General features: G+C 50.7%; 1 protein-coding gene across 1 annotated transcript in view; it reads right to left on the bottom strand.

Annotated features, from left to right (window-relative positions):
* The window catches only part of USP11 (ubiquitin specific peptidase 11), a 2,050,211-nt gene that overhangs the window by 1,379,509 nt on the left and 643,939 nt on the right, over nucleotides 1-26,763 (bottom strand). The window contains exon 8 of the mRNA XM_069647415.1: nucleotides 3,908-4,081. Within this exon, the coding sequence (XP_069503516.1) occupies nucleotides 3,908-4,081 (174 nt within the window). The remainder of the gene's footprint in view (nucleotides 1-3,907; nucleotides 4,082-26,763) is intronic.

Genomic DNA, 26,763 nt, shown 5'->3' with positions numbered 1-26,763 from the left:
GCACGAGGTTTAGGTTTGCGCAGTTTGAGTGGAGCGACTCAGTTAATGGCTTTGAGTATTGAGTCATTAAAAGTGTCCACTAGCATTGTGGGAACAGTGCAAGTGAGTGAGGCGTTATTTAGTAGAGGTAGGATGAGGGGTAGTAGTAGTAGTTTCTCGTTTGTTATATCTTTTTTTATTTCTGGTGCAGGTTGATTGTGCGATATCTTGACTGGGAGAGAGGTCATTGGCTTTAATGTTGAAGGTGATTATATGGTGGTCAGACCAAGAGCAGGGAGAGTTTGTAACGTGGTTAATATTGCAGTTCAGGTCTGTTAACCCATCAAGGGTTCTCCCCTTGATGTGGGTTAGTTGGGTGATGTGATGGGAGAATCCTAAGTCAGAGAGACTATTGGCAGTGCTTTGGGATCGTTAGGGTCTTGTAAACCCAGGTTAAAATCCCCTACTAGGATGATTTGGGAGTTAGTCTTGGTATTGTCTAAAAGGATGGAGGTAATGTCGTCAGGGAATGTTGCGGCAGGTCCTGGGGCCTGTAAATCAGGTGCATGGTGGCTGTTTGGTTGGGCGAAATAGGAAGCTTAACCGAGAGTAATTCTGCGGTGTGGATCTGTTGGTTAGGGGTAATTCTGAGGCCAAGTGAGCTTTTATGGAAAAGGCAACACCACCGCCCTTGGATTGGTTGGTATTGCGGTCGCATCTGATGATGGCATAGTCTTTGGAGATGGCAGTGGGAGTGCGGGTCCTGAGGCTGCAGGTAACCAAGTCTCCGAAAAAGCTAGGAAGTCTAGGTCTTTGCTGATCTCATTACAACCAATGTCCAGTGCATGGGCATCGTGTGATCTAGCATTGATCAGGGCACCCTTGATGCAGGATTCATTAGTGGAGGGAGTTTTATTGATGTTGGTATGGGGCGTAGTCAAGATGGAAGGGTTGGCTACGGTGTTTGTGTTGGTACTGTGTGCTGAAGTGGGCAGGAGTGGAGTTAGTGTGGTGTTGTGGAGGGGAGAATGGCAGACTGGGCGAGTGAGTCTGGACCCGAATCTGTAGTTCCTGATGTGGAGGGCGCATGGTAGATTGGGAGCAGGTGAGGGGGAAGGGGAGTTTATTGTGGAGGGGTAGCAGGATAGGAGGGCGACTACTTGGATGTGGCATCAAGGGAACCAGATACTCAGGCAACTTGTACTGGGTTGGTGGTGGAAGGCAATGGGTGGTGAGTGTTGCTGCCAGAGTAGAAATGGGGAGCCACAGAGTTTGCCTGGGAAGTGCATAATGGGGTGACAATACATACAGTGGGGCGCTTTAGGACAGGTGTAGCCAAGTAGCGTGGTGGGTCAAGAGCCTGCTATGTGTGCATGCTAATAGGCTTGTCGCTGCACTGTGGAGCTGCCTGTGTGGCCCTGTGTTTCTTGAAGAGTGCAGGTGTAGTATGGCTAAGCATACAAAATGTGTAATCAGTGTTTGGGAGTCAGCTGTACATGGTATCATGCAATGACAGTAGGATGCCTGGGGTACATTGCATATATGCTAAGCGCATGAGGGTAGACTCATAACAATAGTGGTGGTGATGGCTATCGTTATTGAAATACAATATAATCATGATCTGCTGAAGTTTTGTGCAATTGTGCGCATGGCAGCAGTAAGCAGTGGACAGTAATAGTGCTAAGCAGTAATAGTAAACATGCAGGCTAGTGCGAAGCAGGCGGTGTGAACGTTAGATGCAATAACAATCGCAATAGGGTCAGTTATTACCACTAAATGAAACAATAAATGTGATATTAACGATGATAGCAGTGTCAATTGCAGAGAATGTCGACTCGGCGGCCGTTACCTGCGTTGGGCGTGTCAGATGCTGCAAGGGGCTAAAGAGGAAATGCAGGTGACTGGCGCGCAGTGCAGGTGCAAGGTCCAATAGTTCCAGTTCTTACGTGGATCCGTGTATCAGGAAATGGGCATAACGCATGGGCCACGGCCTAAGGCACCGACAGGCAAAGACAGGCGAGGTGCCTTTAGCTGCGGGATGAGCCTTGGAAATACCGGGCTGGCTCCAATCAACGGCAAGAGTGTTGCTAGGAAACTGAGTGTATACAAACACTTGCGGTGGCCATTTTGGTGCAGGTTCCTCGTGGTGAATGGCGATTTCGGGCCAAAGTGGGGCAATCGCATTTAGATGAAGGTGGATGCCGGTGTGATGAGGACTTCTGGCATAGATGGGCAGCTACGGTGCAATTTGAGTCGCACTGGGCTGCTCACCTTTGTCTGCTGCGGATCGTCATCAGCATCAGATTGGCAGCATCAGATCAGGTGTAGAGGATGACGAAGGGGCTGGGCTCCAGCCCACCCAAGAGATGCACGAAGGTTGCCACCACCCATTGCTGCTCCCCATGCTGTCAACATATATGGGGTTAAAACTGCAACTGCACCAGCGACGACACCCAGGTCGCCCTGGAACTTTGAGGTACTTACACACAGGACTCTCTGGCTATTAATTCCGTCTATAACACCATCCAGGCTTGGATGGCAGCGAACTCGCTTGCCTTAAATAGGGAGAAGACAGAGCTCTTGATTGTCGCCTAAGGGACAAGCCTAAAGAAACTTGCTACTATGAGAGCTTCACTATAGCAGGTAGAAAAATTACAGTGGCCAACAGTGTGAAGACGCTGGGCGTCGTTCTTGATGCCGAGCTTACAATGAAACACCAGGTCGCACACACACTGCCTCTTGTGGTTACATCAACAAACTACTTAACCACATCCACCCCTATATTTCTCCCAGTAACAGATATTTCCTGGCCTCAGATTTGGTGAACTCCCGTTTGGATTACCGCAATAGCCTGTTGCTTGGAACCTCCCAAGCTAATATTGCAAGTTATTCAAAATGGTGCAGTGCGTGAGATTCATGGCCTTACCCGTCGTGATCACATCAACAGCAGGAGGAGGGACCTTCACTGGCTCCCCGTAAAACATTGCATCACACACAAGTTTCTAACAGTGACAAATGCTGGAAACGTGAGGTGCCCATATACCTCAACTTGCACCCTACGGTCCCAGGATCAGTCCCGGCTTCTACAGCCTAGGTTCAAGCTGGTTATATATGGCAGTACCAGTTTTGATGTCCAGGCCCCCTCAGCCTGGAATGCCCTCCCTCTTGGTATGAGAACGATTAAAACAATTATCAAGACCTCTCTCTTCAACCTCACACCAGGCTAATTACCCCTTGTTTGCTGAGCTGATTTCCTCCCACTGACTTGCCCCGCTTCGCTTGTACGTCTTGTTTTGTTATTTGTGCACCCTGAGGCCTATGGGCATTTGACGCGTTAGAAAAATTTAAATTAATGAGCTTATTGTGGTTGACGGATGTACTTTGTCACTACGGCAGATGTGTTATTTGCAAATACCAAACATACACATAAAATACTTGCTGTGTCTTGACATGAGACAAATATTTAAGTGTGTTGTTAAACACAATCGTTTACATTTTGCTCGGATTCTATAGGTTTATTATGTGACAGTTACAATAATAAAGTTGTCAAAACACCACATCATAATCAAACTGAGTGAGACAATAAGTGGCGGGGTTCAGAAATAGGTGCCAAGGCTGTGCCCTGGCAAATACCCCCACAAATTAAACACTGGATAGGCAACACACCACCATAGCCCAGGGAAAGCTATAAGCCCTGTAGCAGCTCTTGAAAAAGAAATGCTGATGAAAAGAACTCTCTCACACACATTAAGTTTGTTTTTTCTCAAAGGCAACTAGTCACCAAGGACATATAGTTCCCGTTCTACACTGTTGCATTTCAAGATTCTTTCCTCCTATATGTCATCATTGTTATGAGCAAGTAGGAAAATCTAAGGGCTCAGTACATGACCTTTGATTTGTTTGTCCACCTCCATTTCACCTGTTTTACCTTAAAGATGCGGGGTACCACAGAGTAATGGTGGCCTGACCACATTTGCTTTATGATGTCAGCATAAGCCTCCGCGATCTCCCCCTTCATGCCCAGTGGGTTGCAGAAGTTCAGCTCCTTCAAGTACCGGTTGTTAATGAAATATTCTGTCAACGGAGGGACATTACTGAGACACTAAGAGAAAAAAGAGGAAATAAATGTCAGAGGAATTTATAAAAGACATGTTTTACTGCCATTGTGCACCACCCCTCCAGTTATAAGACCCAGTTCAAGTAATTTGCAGTCTATGCTATGCCCGAGTAGCTAAACAACTACCTTGGGGTCCTGGCTCTCTGTACTTGGCAGGCTAGTGCTACAATTGGTGGACCCAGAAATCTTTCTGATATATGTTTATTATACTGCCACGCCTATTGGCAGAAGAACAAGTTCATCTCTTACCTGGTAACGTTCTTTCAATGGGATGGTCCGACGACGTATTCCATATTTTTGTCAGGTAATCACCACAGCTGTGCTGCTTTGGAAAATTTTCGGCGTCTGCGTCCTGCGTCGATGAGCCGTCCCCGAGGACCTCCTCCGACGGCCGACGTCACCCGATGTGATAAGTAGGACGCACGACGCCCGTAGCCTCAGTTGTAGTTTTTTCCCCCACAACGTGTGCCACCAGTTTTCTGCCAGTCAGACACACAAGGCCTTGCGGAAACGTAAGCTGCAATCGCATAAGAAATTCTGCAGCGGGGAAGGTAGGGAGGGAGCGATATGGAATACGTTGTCGGTCCATCCCATCGAAAGAACGTTACCAGGTAAGAGAGTAACTTGATCTTCGAGGGGATTGGGTCCTCCGACGTATTCCATATCTTTGACAGACTCCCAAAGCAGTACCAAAGCAAGGAGGTGGGAAAAGAATTTGGAACACAAATTTAGCATGCCCAATCAAATTGCGGAATAAAGGACTGCCTTGCCAAAGGCCAGATCCTGTCCTCGGATGGAATCGAGGGAGTAGTGACATACAAAAGTATGTACAGAAACCCAGGTGGCTGCATCACAGATGTTACGAATAGGAACACCCCTCTGTAGGGCAGTAGATGCAGCCATACCCCTGGTAGAATTGGCCCGCAAGCCAGCCGGTGGGTCCTTACCCGCTAAGCGGTAACACTCGGAGATAGCCAAAATAATCCAACGAGACAAAGTCTGTTTCGTCACAGCTTGTCCCAAACGTTTTCCAGCGTAACCAATGAAGAGTTGATCATCCACTCTGACCCGGGACATGCGTGAAAGCTAAAAGCTCAACGCTCTCCTAGGATCAAGCCTATGGAGCCTCTCCTCTTCCTTACCAGGATGCGGAGGAGGATAGAATGCCGGAAGAACAACCTTCTGGCCCAAATGAAATTTCGAAACCACCTTCAGAAGAAAGGAAGGACGAACTCGAAGGACAACCCTGTCCTTATGAAACACAGTGAAGGGTGGCTTAACCGAAAGTGCCTGTAACTCACTCACTCTGCGAGCGGAAGTAACCGCAACCAAAAACACAGTTTTAAGAGTTAACAGTCTCAAAGGGCAAGAAGGCAAAGGCTCAAACGGAGCACCCATAAGAAACTTAACAAGGTTCAAATCCCAACCGGGCACCAGAAAAGGTGACGGAGGGAACACATTAGTGAGCCCTTTCAAAAACTGAGAAATTAAAGGAATCTTAAAATAGGAACATTCTTCAGACGAGCGCTTAAATATGGACAGCGCCGCCAGGTAACCTTTAATGGTACCCACTTGCAAGCCCCTGTGGGCCAAAGAAAGCAAAAAAGACAGAACCATGGGAATGTCACATTTAAAAGGATCCACATTCTTAATTCTGCACCAGTTGCAGAATTTACGCCAACAGCAACGGTACAGAGACTTTGTTGCCGGCCGTCTGGCCGAGAGCAACACCTCCAACACATCTTTAGGGAGGTCCCAATCCTTATACCTCAACCTTTCAGAAGCCAAGTGTGAAGGTTGAGGGATCCGACCACTGGATGGAGAACCTGACCCCCCTCCCATGAGAGCAGATCGTCTCGGTAGGGAAGACGACGTGGAGGGCAGATGGACAAGTCGAGAAGGTCCGGGTACCACGTCCTCCGGGCCCACGTCGGAGCAATGAGGATCATCCGGGAACCGAACCTCCATAACCTCTGCAGTACTTGCCGGATGACAGGGACTGGAGGAAACGCGTACAGCAGTGGGAATGACCACTCCACCACGAACGCGTCTCCTAAGGCTCCTTTTGGAGGAAATTCCCGCGAGCAGAACCTTTCGCACTTCTGGTTGACACTGGAGGCGAAGAGATCCACTTGAGGGGTCCCCCAAAGGGCGAAGATCTCCACGAGAATCTCCTGAGCCAGCTCCCACTCGTGAGAGATTGTGCTCTGCCTGCTCAGAGCGTCCGCCGTCTCATTGTCGTATCGGCAAGATGAACAGCCGAGATCGAAACTTCCTACTGGATGGCCCAGAACTCGAGCTGCATCGCCTCCCTGCACAGAGGAAGTGACCCTGCCCCCCCTTTTTGTTGAAGTAGTGCATGGCCATCGTGTTGTCCGTCAGGATCAGGACACTCTTTCCTCGCACAGTCGGCAGAAAAGTCTTCAGGGCTAGCCTGACGGCCCTCAGATCCAACAGATTGATATGGAGTCTGGACTCCAACGGAGACCAACGACCGTTGACTGTCAACTCGTTGGCATGAGCTCCCCATCCCGTGAGAGATGCGTCCGTCACGATTGTCACCTCCGGCAAGGGAAGCCAAAACGGAGCCCCCTTCATCAGATTGCCTTCGACGGCCCACCACAGAAGGTCCTGGGTGACCGAGGGCGGCACCTGAACAGGGTCCGACATCCTGCCGGAAGATTGCGACAACTGCATCTTGAGTGCCCACTGCAAAGATCTCATCCGCAGACGAGCCTCTGGCACCAGAAGAATGCAGGATGCCATGAGGCCGAGCAATCTCAAGAACTCGAACGCCGGGAGCGTCTGGGCAAGTTGAAACTTGCGCACCATCTGCTGAATGTGAAGAGCCCTCACCTGGGAAGGAAAACACAGCCCCAGGGATGTGTCGAGCACTGCTCCGATGTACTGGAGCCGCTATGTTGGCGTCAAATGGGACTTCTTTAAATTGAGGGAGAAGCCCAGCTTGTGAAGGGAGTGGCAGGTGATGGCCAGATGATCCAGGACTTGCTCGGGAGAGCTCCCCCTGATCAACCATTCGTCCAGGTAGAGGTAGACGTGAATCCCCCTTTCCTGAGATGCGCTGCCACCACCACCATGAGCTTGGTGAAAACCCTCGGGGAGGAGGTCAATCCGAATGGCAGGACCCGAAACTTAAAGTGCAAGTCGCCAACCGCGAACCTCAGGTACTTCTTGTGCTTGGGATGGATAGGCACATGGAAGTAAGCATCCTTGAGGTCGAGAGACACCAACCAGTCCTGAAGTTGAAGGGCCTGGAAGGCTTGAGAGTAACCATCTTGAACTTGTCCTTCCAGAGGAGTTTGTTCAAACTGCGCAAATCCATGATGGGTCTCAAACCCCCCGTCTTTCTTCGAAATCAAAAAATAAGGGGAATACCATCCCTTGTTCCTCTCCGCTACCGGCACCAGTTCTATGGCGCCTTTCTCCAGCAGGGCTTGAATTTCCGGCGCAAGGAGCGGATCCGGACTCTTCAAAGAGAGGTTCCCAGGTAGATTGTCGTGAGGCCTCTGCCGAAAAGGAAGACAGTAGCCGTGGGTTATGATCTCCAGAACCCACACATCTGAAGTAATGGCACACCACTCTACAAGATACTGCGCCAGCCTTCCCCCAACCGGCGAACCATGGGACATGGCCTCATGACTGAGTGGGAGCGGCTGCGGCGTTGCCTGAGGGCAAACAGGCAACTGCCCAAGCGGCCTTAGCACCTCGAGTACCCTGTTTTCCACCTTAGGCACTCTTACGGTGGCCTCTTTGACTGACAGCTCCTCTCGCTTTACTGAAGGACGAGTAAAAGCGAAAGGAACCTCCCCTCCATTGTTGTCCCCTAGAACGAAAAGGCTGAGGTTGTCGAACTGCAGCGTCCAACGACTTTGCTGCAGTTTTGGAGGTCTGCAACCTCTCAAGGCTCTCGTCAGTCTTGCTGCCAAAAAGATGTTCACCGTCAAAGGGCATGTTGAGGAGCCGGGACTGCACATCAGGAGCGAACCCCGACTTCCGCAACCATGCAAACCTGCTTATTACGGTGCTCTCCGCCATGGACCCGCTGACACAATCTGCCATGTCCAAATTCGACTGAACAGCCTCACACATGGCATCCTTGCCATCCTGAACCATAGCAAGGAAACCATCCCGTTCGTCCCCTTCGGGAATACGTTCAGCCGCTAATGCAACAAAGTTCCACAGAGTGTGTGTGAAACGAGACAAGGCACATACGGAGTTGGCCGCCTGAAGCGCCATACCCCCTGAAGAAAACACTTTCTTCGCCCAGCCATCAAAACGTTTATCGTCCCTATCCGGAGGGGTGGTAGGATACGATGCCTCCTTTGCCGGGGCCGTAGCCGCCTGCACCACCAAACTCTCCGGAGTGGGGTGCCTGGACAAGTAGCAAGGGTCGCTATTGGCTGGACAGTATTTTCGCGACAAAGACTTGCCCACTGCCGGGAGACTCTCCGGAGCAGTCAAAGCCACCACCACCCTTCTCTGCAGAGGCATATGAAACGGCAGTACCGGGTCAGTGGGGGGGACCAAGATCGAGGATGTCCGTGAGCTCATCCTGAACAAACTCCCCTGGGGGAGCAGACCATCCCAAGTACTCGGTGACCCGAGACATAAGGCGCCGGTACGAAGAATCAGCATGAGAGCCAGGCTCAGGCCTACAAAACTCCACCTCCGGAGAGGTGTCCAGTCCACTGGCATTATGCAGTGACTGCCTTAGGTCATCAAATTGGCTATGGCCCGAGAGAAGCTCATCTGGCACCGTAACCGGAACCAAGCCCTCATCAGAGCCCTCGTCACCCTCTGAAATGTACTCCAGGTGGTGAGAGGAAGACACCTGGGGACCAAAGCTATGTCTGACGTTAGCCAGAGCCTTTCTAGGGGCTACCCCCGAGCCACGGGGCCCCTCTGACACCACAGCCTCGAAAGGCTTCGAGGGTGCCGAACGAGTCAGCGCCGAGCAAATCAGCGTCAGCCGCAGCGCCGCCAGCATCGGCGGCGACACAGGCCTCGAAGCCAGAGCTCCGAGCGTGTCCTTCGACGACCTAGGCGCTGACGACCCCCTCAGAGGCGGAGCCTCGAGAGAGGTCGACGACCTCGGCGCAACAGGCGTCAACTTCTTCCTCGAAGACTGCACAGGATCACGCGGTCTCGAGCGCGTCGAGGACCGGGACCTGTAACAGGCATGGCGAGAACGGTTACCCTTGTCCGAGCGGGAGCTCTCCCGCGAACCGTACCGACCACCCAAGCCCTAAGGCGTGCGAGCGGTGTCTCTCGACCGATCACGACCGACCACACTCAGAGGCGCGGACGGTCCGATGCCCTGCGATTCGAGAATCGCTAACATCATCTTCCCAGAAGCAGCCCATTCCTCCGGTGTCCCTTGCATGGTGGGATAAGCGACCCGCCGACGGGCGGAGTCCTCGGAAGAGAACGGGGAAAGCGACCGATGCCGGCGCTTCCGGGAATGCCTCGAACAGGCAGAGGAGTGGCGAGGCCGACTCCTGGAAGGAGACTCACTGGACCTCCGACCATGACGCGGAGAGTCGCCTCTCGAATCATCCGTCGAAAGCCCTGCAGACCTCGACTTCCGGGGCTTAGACACCCGACCTACCGACAACTACTTCTTGCGCTCCCGCAAGGCCTTGGCCGTGAGCGACTGGCAGTCGACACAGTAGTCTGTGTGGTGGGCCTCCCCGAGGCAGCAGATGCAGGCGTCATGCAAGTCTGTTACCGACACCTTGGACCCACAGTCCCCGCATTTCTTGAAGCCCGGACGCGGGGTTGAAGACGAGGTAGACATCGTCACGAACAGGCTTTTCACAAAAACCGAACAGGTTCAAAGAACCGAGAAGAATACAACAAAAACTCCAAAGAGTCGAGGCGTACCGAGATTCACAAAGCGAACACGTTCACGGAAAAAACGGAACTGAGGCTACGGGCGTCCTGCGTCCTACTCATCACATCGGGTGATGTTGGCCGTCGGAGGAGGTCCTCGGGGATGGCGCATCGACATCATCGACGCAGAAAATTTTCCGAAGCAGCACAGCTGTGGTGATTACCTGTCAAAGATATGGAATACATCGGAGGACCCAATCCCCTCGAAATATAGTTAACATTGCATTGAACTTTAAATAGGAAAATGCAAAAATATTCCCCTTTATCTTTTGTTCCCAGCCATGAACCTTCCCTAAACTTGACAGGCCACTAATCTGGACAAATTCAAATACTCATGCCGAGTTGCAACGTTTTTCACCCCAGAGTAAAAAAAAAAAAAAAAAAAACATTTCTGCACGGGGATCCCATAGCATATTAAAAAAATGGATTTAAGACACAAGCGAACCTTAGGCTGAAGTAGTGCATGCTGAAAAATAGCTCAAGAAAATAGAGTGTTTCAAACTCGAGTTTCACTTTTTAAGGCCCAAAGTAGCATTGATATTTTCCAACATGCACAGTACGTCTGGGGAACCAAATTGAACTAATACACAAAGAGCCAAACTAGTTCATTGAAGCACTGTAAGGACCACACAATGTCTGAAGGCCCACACAAATGTAAAAATATGCAGCAAATGACAAACTTAACAAACCAAAGAATGAATCACAAATTCTCACACTGCGTTTAAGTCATGCAGACTACGGTGTAAGGGACAATGAAATGAGGAATATAATGTTCAAACCATACCATCAGCAACAGATGTAGAGCCACATTACAAAATAGAGGGCAAACACAAAAAATGAACATAAAGCACAAAAACTGAAGAAAATGAATGCAACCTGGAATCATCCAACTTATAGCGCACAAAGTGGGTCGACTGGACCAATCGATACAAAGTTGCATCAAGGAAGACTATATGTATGCAGGAAAGAAATTCATGCAACCACTAAACATATCCTTACCACTAATGTATGGCATAACAGCGACACACTCCCAGTTTGGGAGTACACGAAAAAATATACGCAACCATCCAATACAACATGACAGCCAAATGGAAACCTAGAAAACATGTTATCATAAACACAACCATGCAACAACCATTACTTTTTGGAATAAATCACAACACGCACACATATACAGTATGACGGGGCCAAAAAGATTCCAAATTGCTCACACATGGGTATAGTGTCACAGATGGTATCAAGAACACACTAACTCTCCAAGTATGTTCATGCATTTATAGGTTTTTTATTTTTATTTATTTTTTAAATCAAGGGGCTGCCTAAGGTCCATTCCTCAATTTCTAGAGACAGGCGTTCTCTTTAACCCATACCCACTCAACCTGATTGGTGCTAGAAATCGGTCAGGAATGTGTTACTTATCTGTAACTCCTGTTCTCTAGTTTTGGTGTCTTTCATAGGTACAAGTGCTGTTTGAATATTCCCCATCATGCTGGGAATCCTGCAAATGCATTATTTACCAAGACTTCCTCAGGGAACAATGTAGGTATCCCTTCTCAACAATCACCAATGTGGTTTAAGTTAGGGGTTTGTGCCGTATAGGTCCCACTTGATCCGATTCTTCCACGCTCCCCTTGTCCCTCTTACTCCACCCACCGGCGCTCTTCGATACTTCCTCTTCCATCTCTCCGATGATCCTCTGTATTTACTATAATCTTTTGATCTTGCCACTAACCCCACTGCCCTCTCACCACCCACTGCATAAACCCACCTCCCTCCTCCACTTTCCCCCTGCACGCTACTCCCGCTGCCCACCCTCCACGCTACTCCACACCCCTCAACATGCTAGCCACACAACTCTCCACGCTAATCCCACTCCCCTCTCCACACTAATCCCACTACCCACAACGTTTCTTTCCACATTACTACTCATCTCCACCCTACCACCACTCCCCACTCAAATCACACCTCACACAGTCACTAACCTTTCACTTCCCCATTCACCTTGTCATTCACTCCCTACTCTGCGCCTCTATCAATTCAGGTACTCACCTTTCATTCACACTCAACCCAAGTACCACTCTCTCACACCAACCAACACCTCAACTTGCATGCTCCTCTGCTCCGTCCTTCCTCCACGGTCTCTCTTGGTTCTCCCTTGAGCTTCCCAAAAAATGCCAAATCTTCCAGCTTCCTGTCCTCACTCCTGTTCTCCCCCTTCTATTGGCCCTCCAACTAAGCTGGTTCCCCGGGCCAACCACTGCCTTTGCTTCCGCCAAAGGTGTTACATTAAGAAAAACCTTGAAGGTATCTTAAGCTCCACCCCCATTTCATACACCAGTCCGCTGGTCTCTGGCAATGGCGGCCCGCAAGAGTCAATGTCGCAGCTTGTATGAGGTCTTCCAGGCTAATGCAGAATGCCGGTTCGGTGAGGATGCTGCAAGGTTCCTGAGCAAGAAAGCCCCACTGGATAGTCCATGCCCGGACTCCCGCTGGCGTGGTGCTTATGTGGCAGGCTCACCTCGAGCAGGTGGATTCAGCTGAAGCACACTTTTCTCTGAGCTGTGCTAATATTTAAGAAGAGGTGGATTGTGTAGTGGCTTGCTATGTTATGTTCAGACTGCTGTACAGTGTTCTCTGCCACTTACTCGCTCGGCTTCCTCTCTCTGGTCATCTGCTGCCAACCCAGTTGTCAAGGCTGCTGACAATGGCGATCCGAGACAAAGATAAAGACACAGACGAGAATGGTGATGTGTAGGCATTGTGTGACAAATTGTGGTACTCTCAAGCATGCCGGCACAGGTGGAAGCTATTGGGACTGGGGCCCTGCCAACTCCCACTCCCCTTCCTCTGGAACAAGGTTGCCTTTGGCATAAACGCTAGTAGGACTCACAAGCCAAGGCTTAGATTGGTCCCCTCTGTTAAAATGGATTTCCAAATTCAGTCCTGGTGGTAGGCCACCCTATTTATGGTGAACAAAGAAGACACAGAGGTTAGCCAAAACCCTGTGAGCAAGCAGTCAAGGCTTAGTCTCAGGAAAAGTGAGAATGGTCTAGGGCTACAATGAATCCACAAAGAGCAACACTAAGTTAGACAGTAGTACATAAGGTTTAAGTTATTTCCTTTTAACTATTGTTCTCCTGCATGTATTCACATGCTCAATAATATTCCCCGTCGTCAGGCTGGGAATCCTCTTTAAAAGAAAGAAGTTGCACTTTCACTATAAAACTGTATTTCTCCTCTAAACCAATCACTGTCCTCTGGATCATACTGCACCCATCCAATGACAGTCCTCTCCCTAAACTCCACCCCTGGTGGCCATCTTCAGATTTGGTAAGCACGTAAAGTGGAAATAAGAACCAAGAAGAGCCACAGAGGGGAAGTCGGGAGGGTTGCATGTGAATCCATGGAAGACCCATGCTGGAGAACAAGAGTAACAGGTAAGTAACTTAAACCTTCTCCAGCATGGGGTCTGGCATGGATTCACATGATCATGAATAACGATACACAGCAGTACATAAACAACAATGGGAGGTGGCAAAGCTCAAATAGAAGCAATAAACGCTCACCTCTGGAACAGACTCACCTCAAACAAACAGGTTGCATAGCACCGCTTGGCCAACTCGGGACTCGTCCCTGGAATTCCTGTCGCTGCACTAGAACTCGTAAAGGTGTGAATGGACCTCCATGTAGCAGCCCTGCAGATGACGAGCAGGGATACACCAGAAAAACGCTGTCGTAGCTGCGATGGCTCTGGTGGAGTGGGCTCTCGGACGGTCTGGCAGCGGCCTGCTAGCCAGTCGATGATAGTGCATGATGCACCAGAAGAGCCACCTGGAGATGGAAGCCTTCGACCGATTTACAGGTCCAAAGTTGACGAACTAAGTCGTCTTAGGCAAATCCTTCATACGTGCAACATAGAATTTCAAGGCACAAGCGACGTTCAGCGAATGCAAGGTCCTCTCCACTGGCGACGACTGATTCAGAAAGAAAACAGGCAACACCAAAGGTTCGTTGAGGCGGAATTCCAACACCACCTTTGGCATAAAGGTGGGGTGCGTACACAGTACCACCTTTGAAGTGTGGAAAGACAAATAAGGCTGCTTGCAAGACTGGGCCTAAATCTCCCCGACCCGCCTGGCCAAGGTGATAGCCACGGGGAAAGTCGTCTTCCACAAAAGAAACCGGAGCGGAGCCTGATGAATAGGTTCGAAGGGTGCTCCCATGAGCTTAGTTAGCACAACATTGAGCTCCCAAGCCGAGGCAGGAGGCTTCACCGGCGGGAAAGTCCTGAAGAGCCCCTTATGGAACTCCTTGACGAGTCTGTGTCCATAGTGAATGTCTGCCCGGGGACCTGGTGCACCTGTATATGGCGGCGAGATGCACCTTGAGAGGCATGAGCCAGTCCCACTTTGGCCAAGGAAAGCAAGATTGGCAGAATTTGCGGAGCCTTGACACGCAGAGGGGTAATTATTTGAGTCCGGCACCACACAGAGAAGCGTTTCCATTTATGTCCATAGCACATCAACATTGACAAGGATCTGTCCCTGGCCAGGATGTTCCTACATTCTGCGTGTAAAGCATAGCCTCCAAACTCTAGGGCTGCAGGAGCCATGCCCTCAGGTTCAGACACTCTGGGTCATGATGCAGCCTCTCTTTGGCGAGAAAGTCCTGGGACAGCAGTAACCTGATGGACGGAGCAACTAACGGCATATTAAGTCCAGCTACCAGATCAGCCTCGGCCACGCCGGGGCGATGAGTATCATCCTGCAGTGGAAATATCAGAGTGTGTTGATCACATGTAAGAAGAGTGGAAACGGTGGGGTGGGTTACGGGGGGGTGGGGTGGGAGGTCGCGGGGGGGGGCGTTCCGCAGCTCCTCTGTTGAGGGAACCTGCTGGCGAACCTCTGGCACTTGGTGTTCGCAGACGTCGCAAAGCGATCTATCTGGAGCCGTCCCCATTTGTCAAACAGATTCATCTGGTCCCCGACGATGCTCCCACTTGGGGCAAAAACACAGTTGCCGTGCTGAGCGAGTCCGCAATGGTGTTCTTGACTAACGCCAGTTGAAACAGAAAAAGGAACATGCCTTGACAAAACGCCCAATGCCACAAGTCCTGGGCCTTTTTGGTGAGTGCCGTGACGGGCCCCACCCCCCCCCCCCTGGTTCCCAGATGTAGAACATGGTTGTGGTGTTGTCTGAAGATCCTCACCACCTTGACTTTCAATGATGGCAGAAAAGAATACAGCCCGAAGTTCCAGGCTGTTGATGTGTAGGTCTTTTTCCTCTGGTTGACAGAGGCCTCTGGTGCGCAACTGTCTGGTGTGGGCTCCCCATCACTCTATAGGCATCCGTGGTGACCGTCTCCTGGTAAGGAGGAACCTGAAACGGACCTCCCCTGGACAAGATGCTGCAGAACACCCACCACTATATCACCAGACGGTACTCCTCGTTGAGGGAGATCTTGCCGGTAAAGTTCCCAGATACCTAATCCACCTCACATCAGGAATTCCAGTATAGGTCTCATGCACAGTCTGCAGTGGTAAAAAGGTTTATGCAGGAAGACAACATGCCCAGCAGCGACTTGATGGATCGCACCGTCGTTGGCTGTGCCGACAAGCGCTGCACCTGCCAGTATATAGTTTTCCCCTCCTCTCTTCCGAGCGAGTCGCCAAGCAAGAGTCACTGTGTTGAATCGTGCGCCTAGGAATAGAGCATCCAGAGATGGCTTCAAGCAAGACTTTGGATAGTTTACGAGAACCCCACTTCTGTCAGGGACTGCGAGCGGGCACGCACCAGCCAGTCATCCAGGTAGGTATATATGTGCATGCACTGTAGGCGAAGATGTGCCGCCAATGGTGCCAGGCACTTCTTAAACAACCTTGGGGCCGACTTCAGGCCCAAAGGCAGAGCCTTGAACTGGTAGTGCTGACCCTGAACTATGAATCGCAGGAACTTGCAGTGTTTTTTTGAATGGGGATGTGGAAGTAGGCGTCCTCCAGGTCCAATGTTGTCAAAAAATCTCCCTGCTCCAGCTGGCCGAGTACGTGCTGCAACAAGACCATCAGAACTTTTTAGACTATGTACTTGAGACGACGTAGATACAGAATTGGCCTGCAATCCAGTTTTCTTTTTGAACTAGAATGTATCTGGAATATACTCCGGAGCACCGGAGTCGCTGGGGGACGAGCTCTATTGCACCTTTTTGTAACATGGGCCGCACCGCCTGCATAAGCTCCAGCCTTTACAGCTCCTGCCGTTGAATCGGAGGGACACAAGGACACCTGCTTTGGAACTCCAAGGTGTGCCCCTGTACGAGAGTGTCCAACACCCATCTGTCTGTCGTGATAGTTTCCCACATGCTGACGAACTTTGACAGCCGGCCTCCGACTGGGGTGCAATAAGTGGGTGCCCGGAGCCATGGCTGGTTCAAGCCTGTTTTGGGGGGTGTGGGGTGTTCTGTTTTGTGTACAGCAACGCCAGCAAATTCCGCTGGCTTGAGAGCACTACCTGTACGCTTGAGTGGAAGAGACCAAGGGCTGCCTGTAAGGGGTATTATAACCCTTTGAAGATCTTCCTGGCTTTCCTCTGGAGGAGCAAAAGGACGAGGATCGTCACTGCAGCAAAGTTCCCAGGGAACGTGCCGTCTCTGTGTCAGTCTTATCGCCTGCAAAGGCTTGTGGACCGCCTTTCTGAGGAGCTTTTCCCCGAACGGCACCTTTGTCTGAGCGTCCGGACAGAGGTTTGTAGCCTTGACTGTGCAGAGACACCCCCCCATCGCCCATCTGTCAAAAACCTGTGTCTGCAATGTCTACTGCCACCATGATGGCGGGATCCGATACCACTTCACCTTTCTGAAAGAGTTCCAGTGCATCGACTTACCTTCAGGTAGGAAGTCCAGGGCAGGGCCCAGCTTGAACCAGAGTACCCAGTCACAACGGGACAAATTGGCTAGGGCGTTAGCTGCCTTGATGGTAGAGGCTGCCATGTAAATTCTCCTCTTGCCCATCGCATCCAGCTTTTTCCCCTCCTAGTCTGGAGGTATCATGGCTACCGATGACTGCTTCGCAGAGCGCTTACCTGCTGCGTCTGAGACCACCGAATACAGCGAGGGATGAGATCGTAAGTACCTGGGCGCAGAGTCTGGCACCCTGTACTTTTCCAATCTGTCCCGTTTCGTCAGGCCTGTACTTGGATTCGTCATAAGGGCTAAGCACTCTTCCCAGATATCGTCCAGGAAAGGATCGGACATGATTGTCTTCCTCCTCAACTAGCGTTGTTGGTACAGGAAGCCCTCCTTCGACTCCTTGAGGACTAAAACAGTTCAGAGGCCCTCGAGATGACCGAATGAAAATATCCAACTTCATCCGGAGGGAAAACCCATGGGGCTCGTCCATGGGCAGAGTCTCCCCGTCCGCTGCAACTAAATAGTCCTCGTCGGTACCTGTCGGTACCTGTTGCCGTGGTAGCTCTGTCTGTGCACTTTTCTGTGTGTGGATCTGGAGCTCCGCTAGGAGTCTTGTAATGACGAGGTGGTGGTTGTGGAGGGGGTCAGAGGATGCTGAGGACTCGCACCCCCTTGGAGTTTCTCTTCCGTGGGGGAGTTTTTACCCTCGGAGGTTCTGGGCGTGTCATCCCCGATGGAGGCATCCTTTGCAGGATTTCGGTGACCAGTGTAAGCAGGGTGGATAAAACGTCCAGCGAAACGAACCTAGGGATAGGGGTAAACTGAGTAATGCATCTCTTCCGCACAGGGGAATGAGGTTCTTCCTCAGGTTGTCGCACTCTGTGGTCTGAGCAGCACCCATCGGGAGAATGGTTGTCCGCGTTGGTACTAGAGTAGATCTGCTCCAGTTTATCCTCAGTAGCCTGCTGGGTCAGATACCTCAGAGGCTCCACAGGTGGGACCGCTTCCCTCTCCAGCTCAGGTAGCTGTTGGACTGGAGCGGCCGCCTGGTCTCTACCGGCCGCCACTTCTTTCCTGGACCCACTCTCCATCAGAGCCACGGTAGACATTGACTTAAACAACAAAGTGCTTGTGGCTGCCTTAGTGGACGGTGCGGTCATCGACTCCGTTGATTTGGCCTTGGTTGAAGCCTTAGCTGGCTTCGAGTCCTCCCGGACTTTTACGTCACCGGACTATCCGCAGACATAAGAAGTTTGGACGGGTTTTAGCAACTTTCTCTTCGAAGATGCTCTTTTCGTTGGCAGACTCACTGTGAATGATGATAGCGAACCCCTTTTGCCCGTCTCGGGACCAGTATCAGCAGAGCCAGCGGAGCAGTGCTGGACTTTTTTTTGTTAACCGTGCACACGGGGAGCCCTCAAAGGATCTCAAACTCCTCCCGCAGGGAGAGTGCTCCTCAGAACGGCCGGTCCTGGATGAGGCTTGACCCTGCCCGAGGTTGTGTCAGAGGCCTTGCTAGATTTGAGCCATGCTGACATGTCTCCTGTAACGGTCTTTCTTGGTTTTCTTCGAGAAACCACAGCACACCTTGAATCCCTTCTCATCGTGGTCCTGATGCAAGGCAGTACAAGCATTTATGGTGTCGATCTTCTACAAAGACATTTCTTAAACCACACTTCGCGCACAGTTTAAAGAGACGTAGGCTTTCGTTCTCCTCAGCCTTGCTGAAAGGGCGCAAAGTAGGCCCCAAGGCGTGTGATCTCAAAACTTCGATCAGACTGTGGATGAAGATGTTTGCCGTTAGTGGAGCCCCGCTGCCTGTCTCTATCCTTAGTCGAAGACTAAGCAAAAATCAGTCACATTCTAATTATTTTGCAAAAATGTTACACAAAGTAGGAAATTAGCTAGGGCAGAAACTTGAGGACTCCCAACACTGAAGCGTGTGGAAAAATCTGAAGATGGCCACCAGGGGTGGAACTTAGGGAGAAGACTGTCATGGGATGGGTGCAGTATGACCCGGAGGACCTGATGTTCCTCCCACGTATTCCTGGTCTTTTATATTTCCAATTTCCCAGCTTTGCTGCTTCGGAAAAGAATTTTCAGCAGGGGGGTTGTGCGTCGATGCCTGTTGAGTCGATGTCCCTCAGCGGCCTCTGTCTTGACGTCAACATCACAGCAGGTATATGTAGCACGTGCAGCACCCGTTGGCCTCAGTTCCGTTTTTACGAGTGGAGCATTTCTTTGTGTTCGACGGTTACTCCCCCTGAGAAAGTGTACACTGCAACCGCAAGGGAAACTCTACTGCGGGTTAGGAACATTCAGTCGAAAAAACGTTACCAGGGGTAACTTCTTCAAATGGATTGTGTCCTCCCACATATTCCTTATCTTTGATACATTCCCAAAGCAGTTTACATAATTTGGAGGTGGGAATAGAAATTAGTATACAAAAAACCAATTGGTGGAATCCCCTACTTCACTGGTACTTGGGGGTAGAACAACTATACATTAAACAACAATTGTACCCAGTGGGACCTCAGAAGGATCAGGGAAGGAAACAAGAGCTGTGTCTAATCATTATTTTATTCTCATTCTTTTTAATATACAAAAAAGTTACAAAATTGATTCAATAAAACATAGTTCTTCATTCACTCATATTCCATACATACCATTTATCTCCAATATTCTAAAACAATTCATTTACGAAAGCGAGAATTTTTCATATAAACCTATTTCTATAAATAAAATAGGTTTATATGAAAAATTCGAGCTTTCGTAAATTAATTGTTTTAGAATATTGGAGATGAATGGTATGTATGGACTATGAGTGAATGAAATATGTTTTATTGAATCAATTTTGTAATTTTTATATATTAAAAAGAATGAAAATAAAGAACAAGTTACTCTCTTACCTGGTAACGTTCTTTCGATGGGATGGTCCGACGACGTATTCCATATCTATGACAGTAATTACCACAGCTGTGCTGCTTCGGAAAATCTTTCGGCGTCTGCGTCGATACACCGCCCTCGAGGACCTCCTCCGACGGCCAACGTCACTGGATGTTATGAGTAGGACACACGACGTCCGTAGCCTCACTTGTAGTTTTTTCCCCAGAACGTGTGGCACCAGTCTTCTGCCAGTCTGACCACACAAAGCTTTGCGGAAACGTAAGCTGCAATCGCATAAGAAATTCTGTAGCAGGGAAGGCAGGGAGGGAGCAATATGGAATACGTCATCGGACCATCCCGTCGAAAGAACGTTACCAGGTAAGAGAGTAACTTGTTCTTCGAGGGGATTGGGTCCTCCGACATATTCCATACCTATGACAGACTCCCAAAGCAGTACCAATGCAAGGAGGTGGGGAAAGAATTTAGCAAAAGAAATTTAGAATGCCCAATCAAATAGCGGAGCAAAGAACCGCCTTGCCAAAGGCAGATCCTGCCCAAGGATGGAATCGAGGGTGTAGTGACGTACAAAAGTATGGTGGCTGCGTCACAGATGTTACGAATAGGAACACCCCTCTGTAGGGCAGTAAAGGCAGCCATACCCCTGGTAGAATGGGCCCGCAAGCCGACCGGTGGGCCCTTACCCACCAAGCGGTAACACTCAGAAATAGCCAGAATAATCCAGCGAGACAAAGTCTGCTTAGTCACAGCTTGTCCCAAACGCTTACCAGCGTAACCAATGAAGAGTTGATCGTCCACTCTGACCCGAGACATGCGTGACATATAAAAGCTTAAAGCTCTCCTAGGATCGAGCCTGTGGAGCCTCTCCTCTTCCTTACCAGGATGTGGAGGAGGATGAAATGCCGGAAGGACAACTTTCTGGCCTAAATGAAATTCCGACACCACCTTCGGAAGAAAGGACGAACTCTAAGGACAACCCTGTCCTTATGAAATACAGTGATGGGTGGCTTAACTGAAAGTGCCTGTAACTAACTCACTCTGCGAGTGGAAGTGACCACAACCAAATATACAGTTTTAAAAGTTAACAGTCTCAAAGGGCAAGAATGCAAAGGCTCAAACGGAGAACCCATCAGAAACTTGAGGACAAGGTTCAAATCCCAACTTGGCACCTGGAAAGGTGACAGAGGGAACACATTAGTGAGCCCTTTTAGAAACTGAGAAATTAAAGGGATTTTAAAATAACACTTCAGATGTGCGCTTCTTTAACCGTACCCACTTGTAAGCCCCTGTGGGCTAAAGAAAGCAAAAAAGACAGACCCACAGGAATGTCACATGCACAAGGATCCACATTCTTAACCCTGCACCAGTCGCAGAACTTTCGCTAACGGCAACAGTACAGGGACTTAGTTGCGGGCCTTCTGGCCGAAAGCAACACCTCCATCATGTCTTCACGGAGGTCCCAATCCTTATACCTCAACCTTTCAGAAAACAAGCGTGAAGGTGGAGGGATCTGACCTTAGGATGGTGAACCTGACCCCCCTCCCGTGAGAGCAGATCGTCTCGGTAGGTAAGACGACGTGGAGGGCAGATGGACAAGTCGAGATGGTCCGAGTACCACGTCCTCCTGGCCCACGCCGAAGCAATGAGGATCATCCGGGAACCGAACATTCGTAACCTCTGCAGCACTTGCGGGATGACGGGGACTGGAGCAAATGCGTACAGCAGTGGGTAAGACCACTCCACCACGAACGTGTCTCCTAAGGCTCCTTTTGGAGGAAACTCCCGCGAGCAGAACCTTTCGCACTTCCGGTTGACACTGGAGGCGAAGAGATCCATTTGAGGGGTCCCCCAAAGGGCGAAGATCTCCACGAGAATCTCCTGAGCCAACTCCCACGCGTGAGAGATCACGCTCTGCCTGCTCAGAGCATCTGCCGTCTCGTTTTCGTCTCCAGCCAGATGAACTGCCGAGAGCGAAACTTCCTGCTGGAGTGCCCAGAACCAGAGCTGCATCGCCTCCCTGCACAGAGGAAGTGACCCTGCCCCCACCCCCTTTTTGTTGAGGTAGTGCATGGCCACTGTGTTGTCTGTCAGAATCAGGACATTCTTTCCTCGCACAGTCGCCAGAAAAGCCTTCAGGGTAATCCTGACGGCCCTCACCTCCAACAGATTGATATGGAGTCTGGACTCCGACAGAGACCAACGACCCCTGACAACTCGTTAGCATGAGCTCCCCATCCCGTGAGGGATGCGTCCTTCACAATCGTCACCTCCGGCCAGGGTAGCCAAAAAGGAGCTCCCTGCGTCAGATTGCCTTCGACGGCACACCACAGAAGGTCCTGGGTGACAGGAAGGCACCTGAACAGGGTTTGATATCCTGCCGGAGGACTGAGACCACTGGAGCTTGAGTGCCCATTGCAAAGATCTCATCTGCAACCTGGCCTCTGGCACCAGAAGAATGCAGGATGCCGTGAGGTTGAGCAATCTCAAGAACTCGAAGGCTGGGAGACTCTGGGCAAGCTGAAACTTGTGCACCATCTGCAGAATGTGATGAGCCCTCACATGGGGAGGAAAACATTGCCCCAATGACGTGTCGAGCACTGCTCCAATGTACTGGAGCCTCTGAGTTGGTGTCAAATGGGACTTCTTTAAGTTGTGGGAGAAGCCCAGCTTGTGGAGGGAGTGGCAGGTGACTCACAGATGATCCAAGACTTGCTCGGGAGAGCGCGCCCTGATCAACCAATCGTCCAGCTAGGGGTAGACGTGAATCCCCCTTTCCTGAGATGCGCTGCCACCACTACCATGAGCTTGGTGAAGACCCTCGGGGCGGAGGTCAATCCGAACGGCAGGACCTGAAACTGAAAATGCGAGTCGCCAACTGCGAACCTCAGGTACTTCTTGTGCTTTGGATGGATCGGCACATGAAAATAAGTGCCCTTGAGGTCGAGAGACACCAACCAGTCCTGAAGTTGAAGGGCCTGAAGGACTTGAGAGAGAGTAACCATCTTGAACTCGTCCTTCCTGAGGAGTTTGTTCAAACCGCGTAAGTCCATGATGGGTCTCAATCCCCTGTCTTTCTTGGAAATCAAAAAATAAGGGGAATACCACCCCTTGTTCCTCTCCGCTACAGGCACCAGTTCTATGGCGCCTATCTCCAGCAGGGATTGAATTTCCTGTGCAAGGAGTGGATCCGGACTCTTCAAAGATTCCCTGGTGGATTGTAACAAGGCCTCTGCCGGAAAGGAAGGCAGTAGCCGCAGGCTTTGATCTCCAGAACCCACACATCTGAAGTAATGGCACGCCACTCTACAAGATGCTGTGCCAGCCTTCCCCCAACAGGCGAACCATGGGACATGGCCTCATGACTGAGCTGAAGCGACTGTGGCATTGCCTGAGGGCAAAGAGGCAACTGCCCGAATGGCCTTGGCACCTCGAGTACCTTGTTTTTCACCTCTGGCACTCCTACGGTGTCCCTGTTGACTGGCATCTCTTCTCGCTTTACCAAAGGATGAGTAGTAACGAAAGGAACCTACCTCCCCCTCCATTGATGTCCCCTAGGGCGAAAAGGCGGAGGTTGTCGAACTGCAGCGCCCAACAACTTTGCTGCAGCTTTGGAGGTCTGCAACCTCTCAAGGCTCTCGTCAGCCTTGCTGCCAAAAAGATGTTCCCCGTCAAAGGGCATGTTGAGGAGCCGGGCCTGCACATCAGGAGCAAACCCTGACCTCCGCAACCACGCAAACCTGCATATTACGGTGCTCGCCGCCATGGACCGGCTGACGCAATCTGCCATGTCCAAACCCGACTGAATGGCCTCAGACATGGCATCCTTGCCATCCTGGACCATAGCAAGGAAACCATCCCGTTCATCCCCGTCGGGAATATGTTCAGCCGCCAAGGAAATACAGTTCCACAGAGTGTGCGTCAAACGAGATAAGGCACACACGGAGTTGGCCGCCTGAAGCGCCATCCCCCTGAAGAAAACACTTTCTTCGCCCAACCATCAAAACGCTTGTCCCCATCAGGAGGGATGGCAGGATACGACGCCTGCTTTGCTGGGGCCGTAGCCGCCTGCACCACCAAACTCTCCGGAGTGGGGTGCTTGGTCAAGTAGCAGGGGGGGTCGCTACTGGCTGGGCGGTATTTTCGCGGCAAACACTTGCCCACTGTCGGCAGACTCTCCGAAGCAGTCCAAGCCGCCGCCACCCTCCTCTGTAGAGCCATATGGAACGGCAGTACCGGGTCAGTTGGTGGACCTTGGTCAAGGATATCCGTAAGGTCCCAAAGTACTCGGTGACCCTAGACATAAGGCGCCGGTACGAGGATTTGGCATAAGTGCCAGGCTCAGGCCTACAAATTTCCACCTCCAGAGAGGGCCCAGACCACTGGCGTTGTGCAGGGACTGACGCAGGTCCTCAATTTGGCTATGGCCCGAAAGAATCTCATCTGGCACCGTAATAGGAACCATGCCATCATCAGAGCCCTCATCCACCTCTCAAATGTATTCAAGAGGGCACAGAATGGGGAACAAAGCCATGCATGACCTTGTCCAGAGCCTTTCTATGGGGTTCCACCGTGCCCCGGGGTACCCCCATTGAAACAGCCTCGAAAGGCGTCGAGTGAATTGGCGTCGACGCCAAACACGGCGCCGACAGCATCAACGCGTCGACACAGCCCTCGAGGACGGAGCCCCGAGCGTGTACTTAGACAGCCTGGGCACCGATGACTTTATCGGAGGCGGAGCGTCAAAAGAGTCAGTCGACAACCACGGCGTCACAGGCGTCGACGTCTTCCTCGAAGACACCACAGGTGCACACGGTTTCGACCACGTCGAGGACCGGGACCTGGAACGGGCATGACGAGAACGCTTGTCCGAGCGGGACCTTTCCCGCGAATCATGCCAACCACCCAAGCCCTAAGGGGTACAAGCTGTGTCTCTCGACCGATCACGACCGACCCCACTTGGAGGCACGGACGGACCAGTGCCCTGCGATTTAAGAATTGCTAGCATTTTCTTACCGAAAGAAGCCCATTCCTTCGGCGTCGCATGCTTGGTGGGATAAGCGACCCGCCGACGGGCAGAGTCCTCGGAATGAGGACGGGGAAGGCGACCGATGACGGCACTTCCGGGAGTGCCTCGAAGAGGCAGAGGAGTGGCGGGACCTACTCTGGGACCAAGACCCACTGGACTTCCGACGACGATGCGGAGTGTCGCCCCTCGAATCATCCGTCGAAAGCCCTGCAGAACTTGACTTCCGTGGCTTGGACACCTTACCTGCCAACAGTTTCTTCTTGCGCTGCCGCAAGGCTTTGGACTTAAGCGACTGGCAGTCGACATAGTCATCCGTGTCAGGGGCCTCCCCGAGGCACCAGAGGCAGGCGTTGTGCGAGTCCGTCGCCGATATCTTGGACCCACAGTCCTCGCACTTCTTAAACCCCGTACGTGGGGTGGAAGACATCACGAAGGATATACTTCACAAACGAACAGGTTCGAAGAACCGATAAAGAACAGAAACTCCAAAGAGTCGAGGCGCGCTGAGATCTCCGAAGCGAACACGTTTACGGAAAGAACGGAACTGAGGCGACGAGCATCGTACTTATAACATCCTGTGACGTCGGCGGTCGTCCTCGAGGGCCGCGTATCGACGCAGGACGCAGAAAGATTTTCCGAAGCAGCACAGCTGTGGTGATTAAAGTCAGATGTGGAATACGTCGGAGGACCCAATCCCCTCAAAATAATGATTAGAGGCAGTTCTGGTTTCCTTCCCCAATCCTTCCGAGGTCCAACTGGGTACAATTGTTGTTTACAGTAGAAATTAGTATGACATGAATTATTTATGGTTGTACATGTACTGAATGCAACACTGCTTTTCCAATTGTGGAATCTTGACCAGAGGAAGAGACTAAACTAAGATTTATTAAAAGTGTGCACAGCCGACCATGTGGCAGCTGCACATATATCCCTTATTGGAACTCCCCTCTGTAAAGCAGAAGAAGTTGCCATGCCTCTGGTCGAATTAACTCTTGGGTGTTCTGGAGGATCTTTCCCCAGCAGTTTGTAGCATTCCGATATTGCTAGTATAATCCATCTGGATAGGGTTTGTCTGGTAATAGCCAACCCCAATTTGTGACCTGAATAGCCCACTAATCACTGGTCATCCTCTCTTAACCTTGTCATTCTGGAGATGTAAAAGCTCAGTGCACGTCTAGGGTCAAGCCTGTGAAGCCTCTCCTCTTCCTTCCCAGGATGTGGAGGAAGATAAATGGATGGTAAATGTATTTTCTGAGTGAGATGAAACTCGGTCGAATTTGGGGCGAAAAGCTGGCTTCACTTTCAGTAACACTTTGTCTTTATAAAATCTAGTGTAAGGAGGCTTGCAGGATAAATCCTGTAGCTCGCTCACCCTTCGGGCAGATGTAATCGCTGCAAAAAAAAAAAATGGTTTTTAGAGTTAGTAGCCTCAAAGGACAGGAGTGTAAAGGCTTGAAAGGCGCTCCCATCAGAACGTTTAACACTAAGTTGAGATCCCAAAGTGGGCCTTGAAACGGGATTGGAGGGAAAGCATTTGTCAGTCCTTTTAACTATTGTACTATCAGAGCTATCTTAAAGTAAGAGACTTCCTCTGAAGTGCGCTTAAAAATAAAAAGCTCCGCCAAATATCCCTTGATGGTACCAATCTGGAGCCCCAGATTTGCCAGGTGTAATAAAAAGGATAACACCATTGGTGTATTAAATGTAAAAGGGTCAACATTCTTATCTCTACACTGCTGCAGAACATATTCCAGCGGCACACAGATTTAGTAGCTAGCCTTCTGACCGAAAGCAAAATCTCCATTAAGTTATCTGAGAGGTCCCAATCCTTATATCTCAGCCTCTCAGAAACCATGCGTGAAGGCTGAGCATCCTGATATCAGGATTGAGAACCCGACCCTCCTCTCGTGAGAGAAGGCC

Source organism: Ambystoma mexicanum, chromosome 2q, assembly GCF_040938575.1.
Source record: "Ambystoma mexicanum isolate Mex_15411 chromosome 2q, UKY_AmexF1_1, whole genome shotgun sequence".
NCBI classification, from domain to species: domain Eukaryota; kingdom Metazoa; phylum Chordata; class Amphibia; order Caudata; family Ambystomatidae; genus Ambystoma; species Ambystoma mexicanum.
The sequence above is the reverse complement of the archived record's forward strand: the minus strand, read 5'-3'. Positions and strand labels throughout refer to the sequence as shown.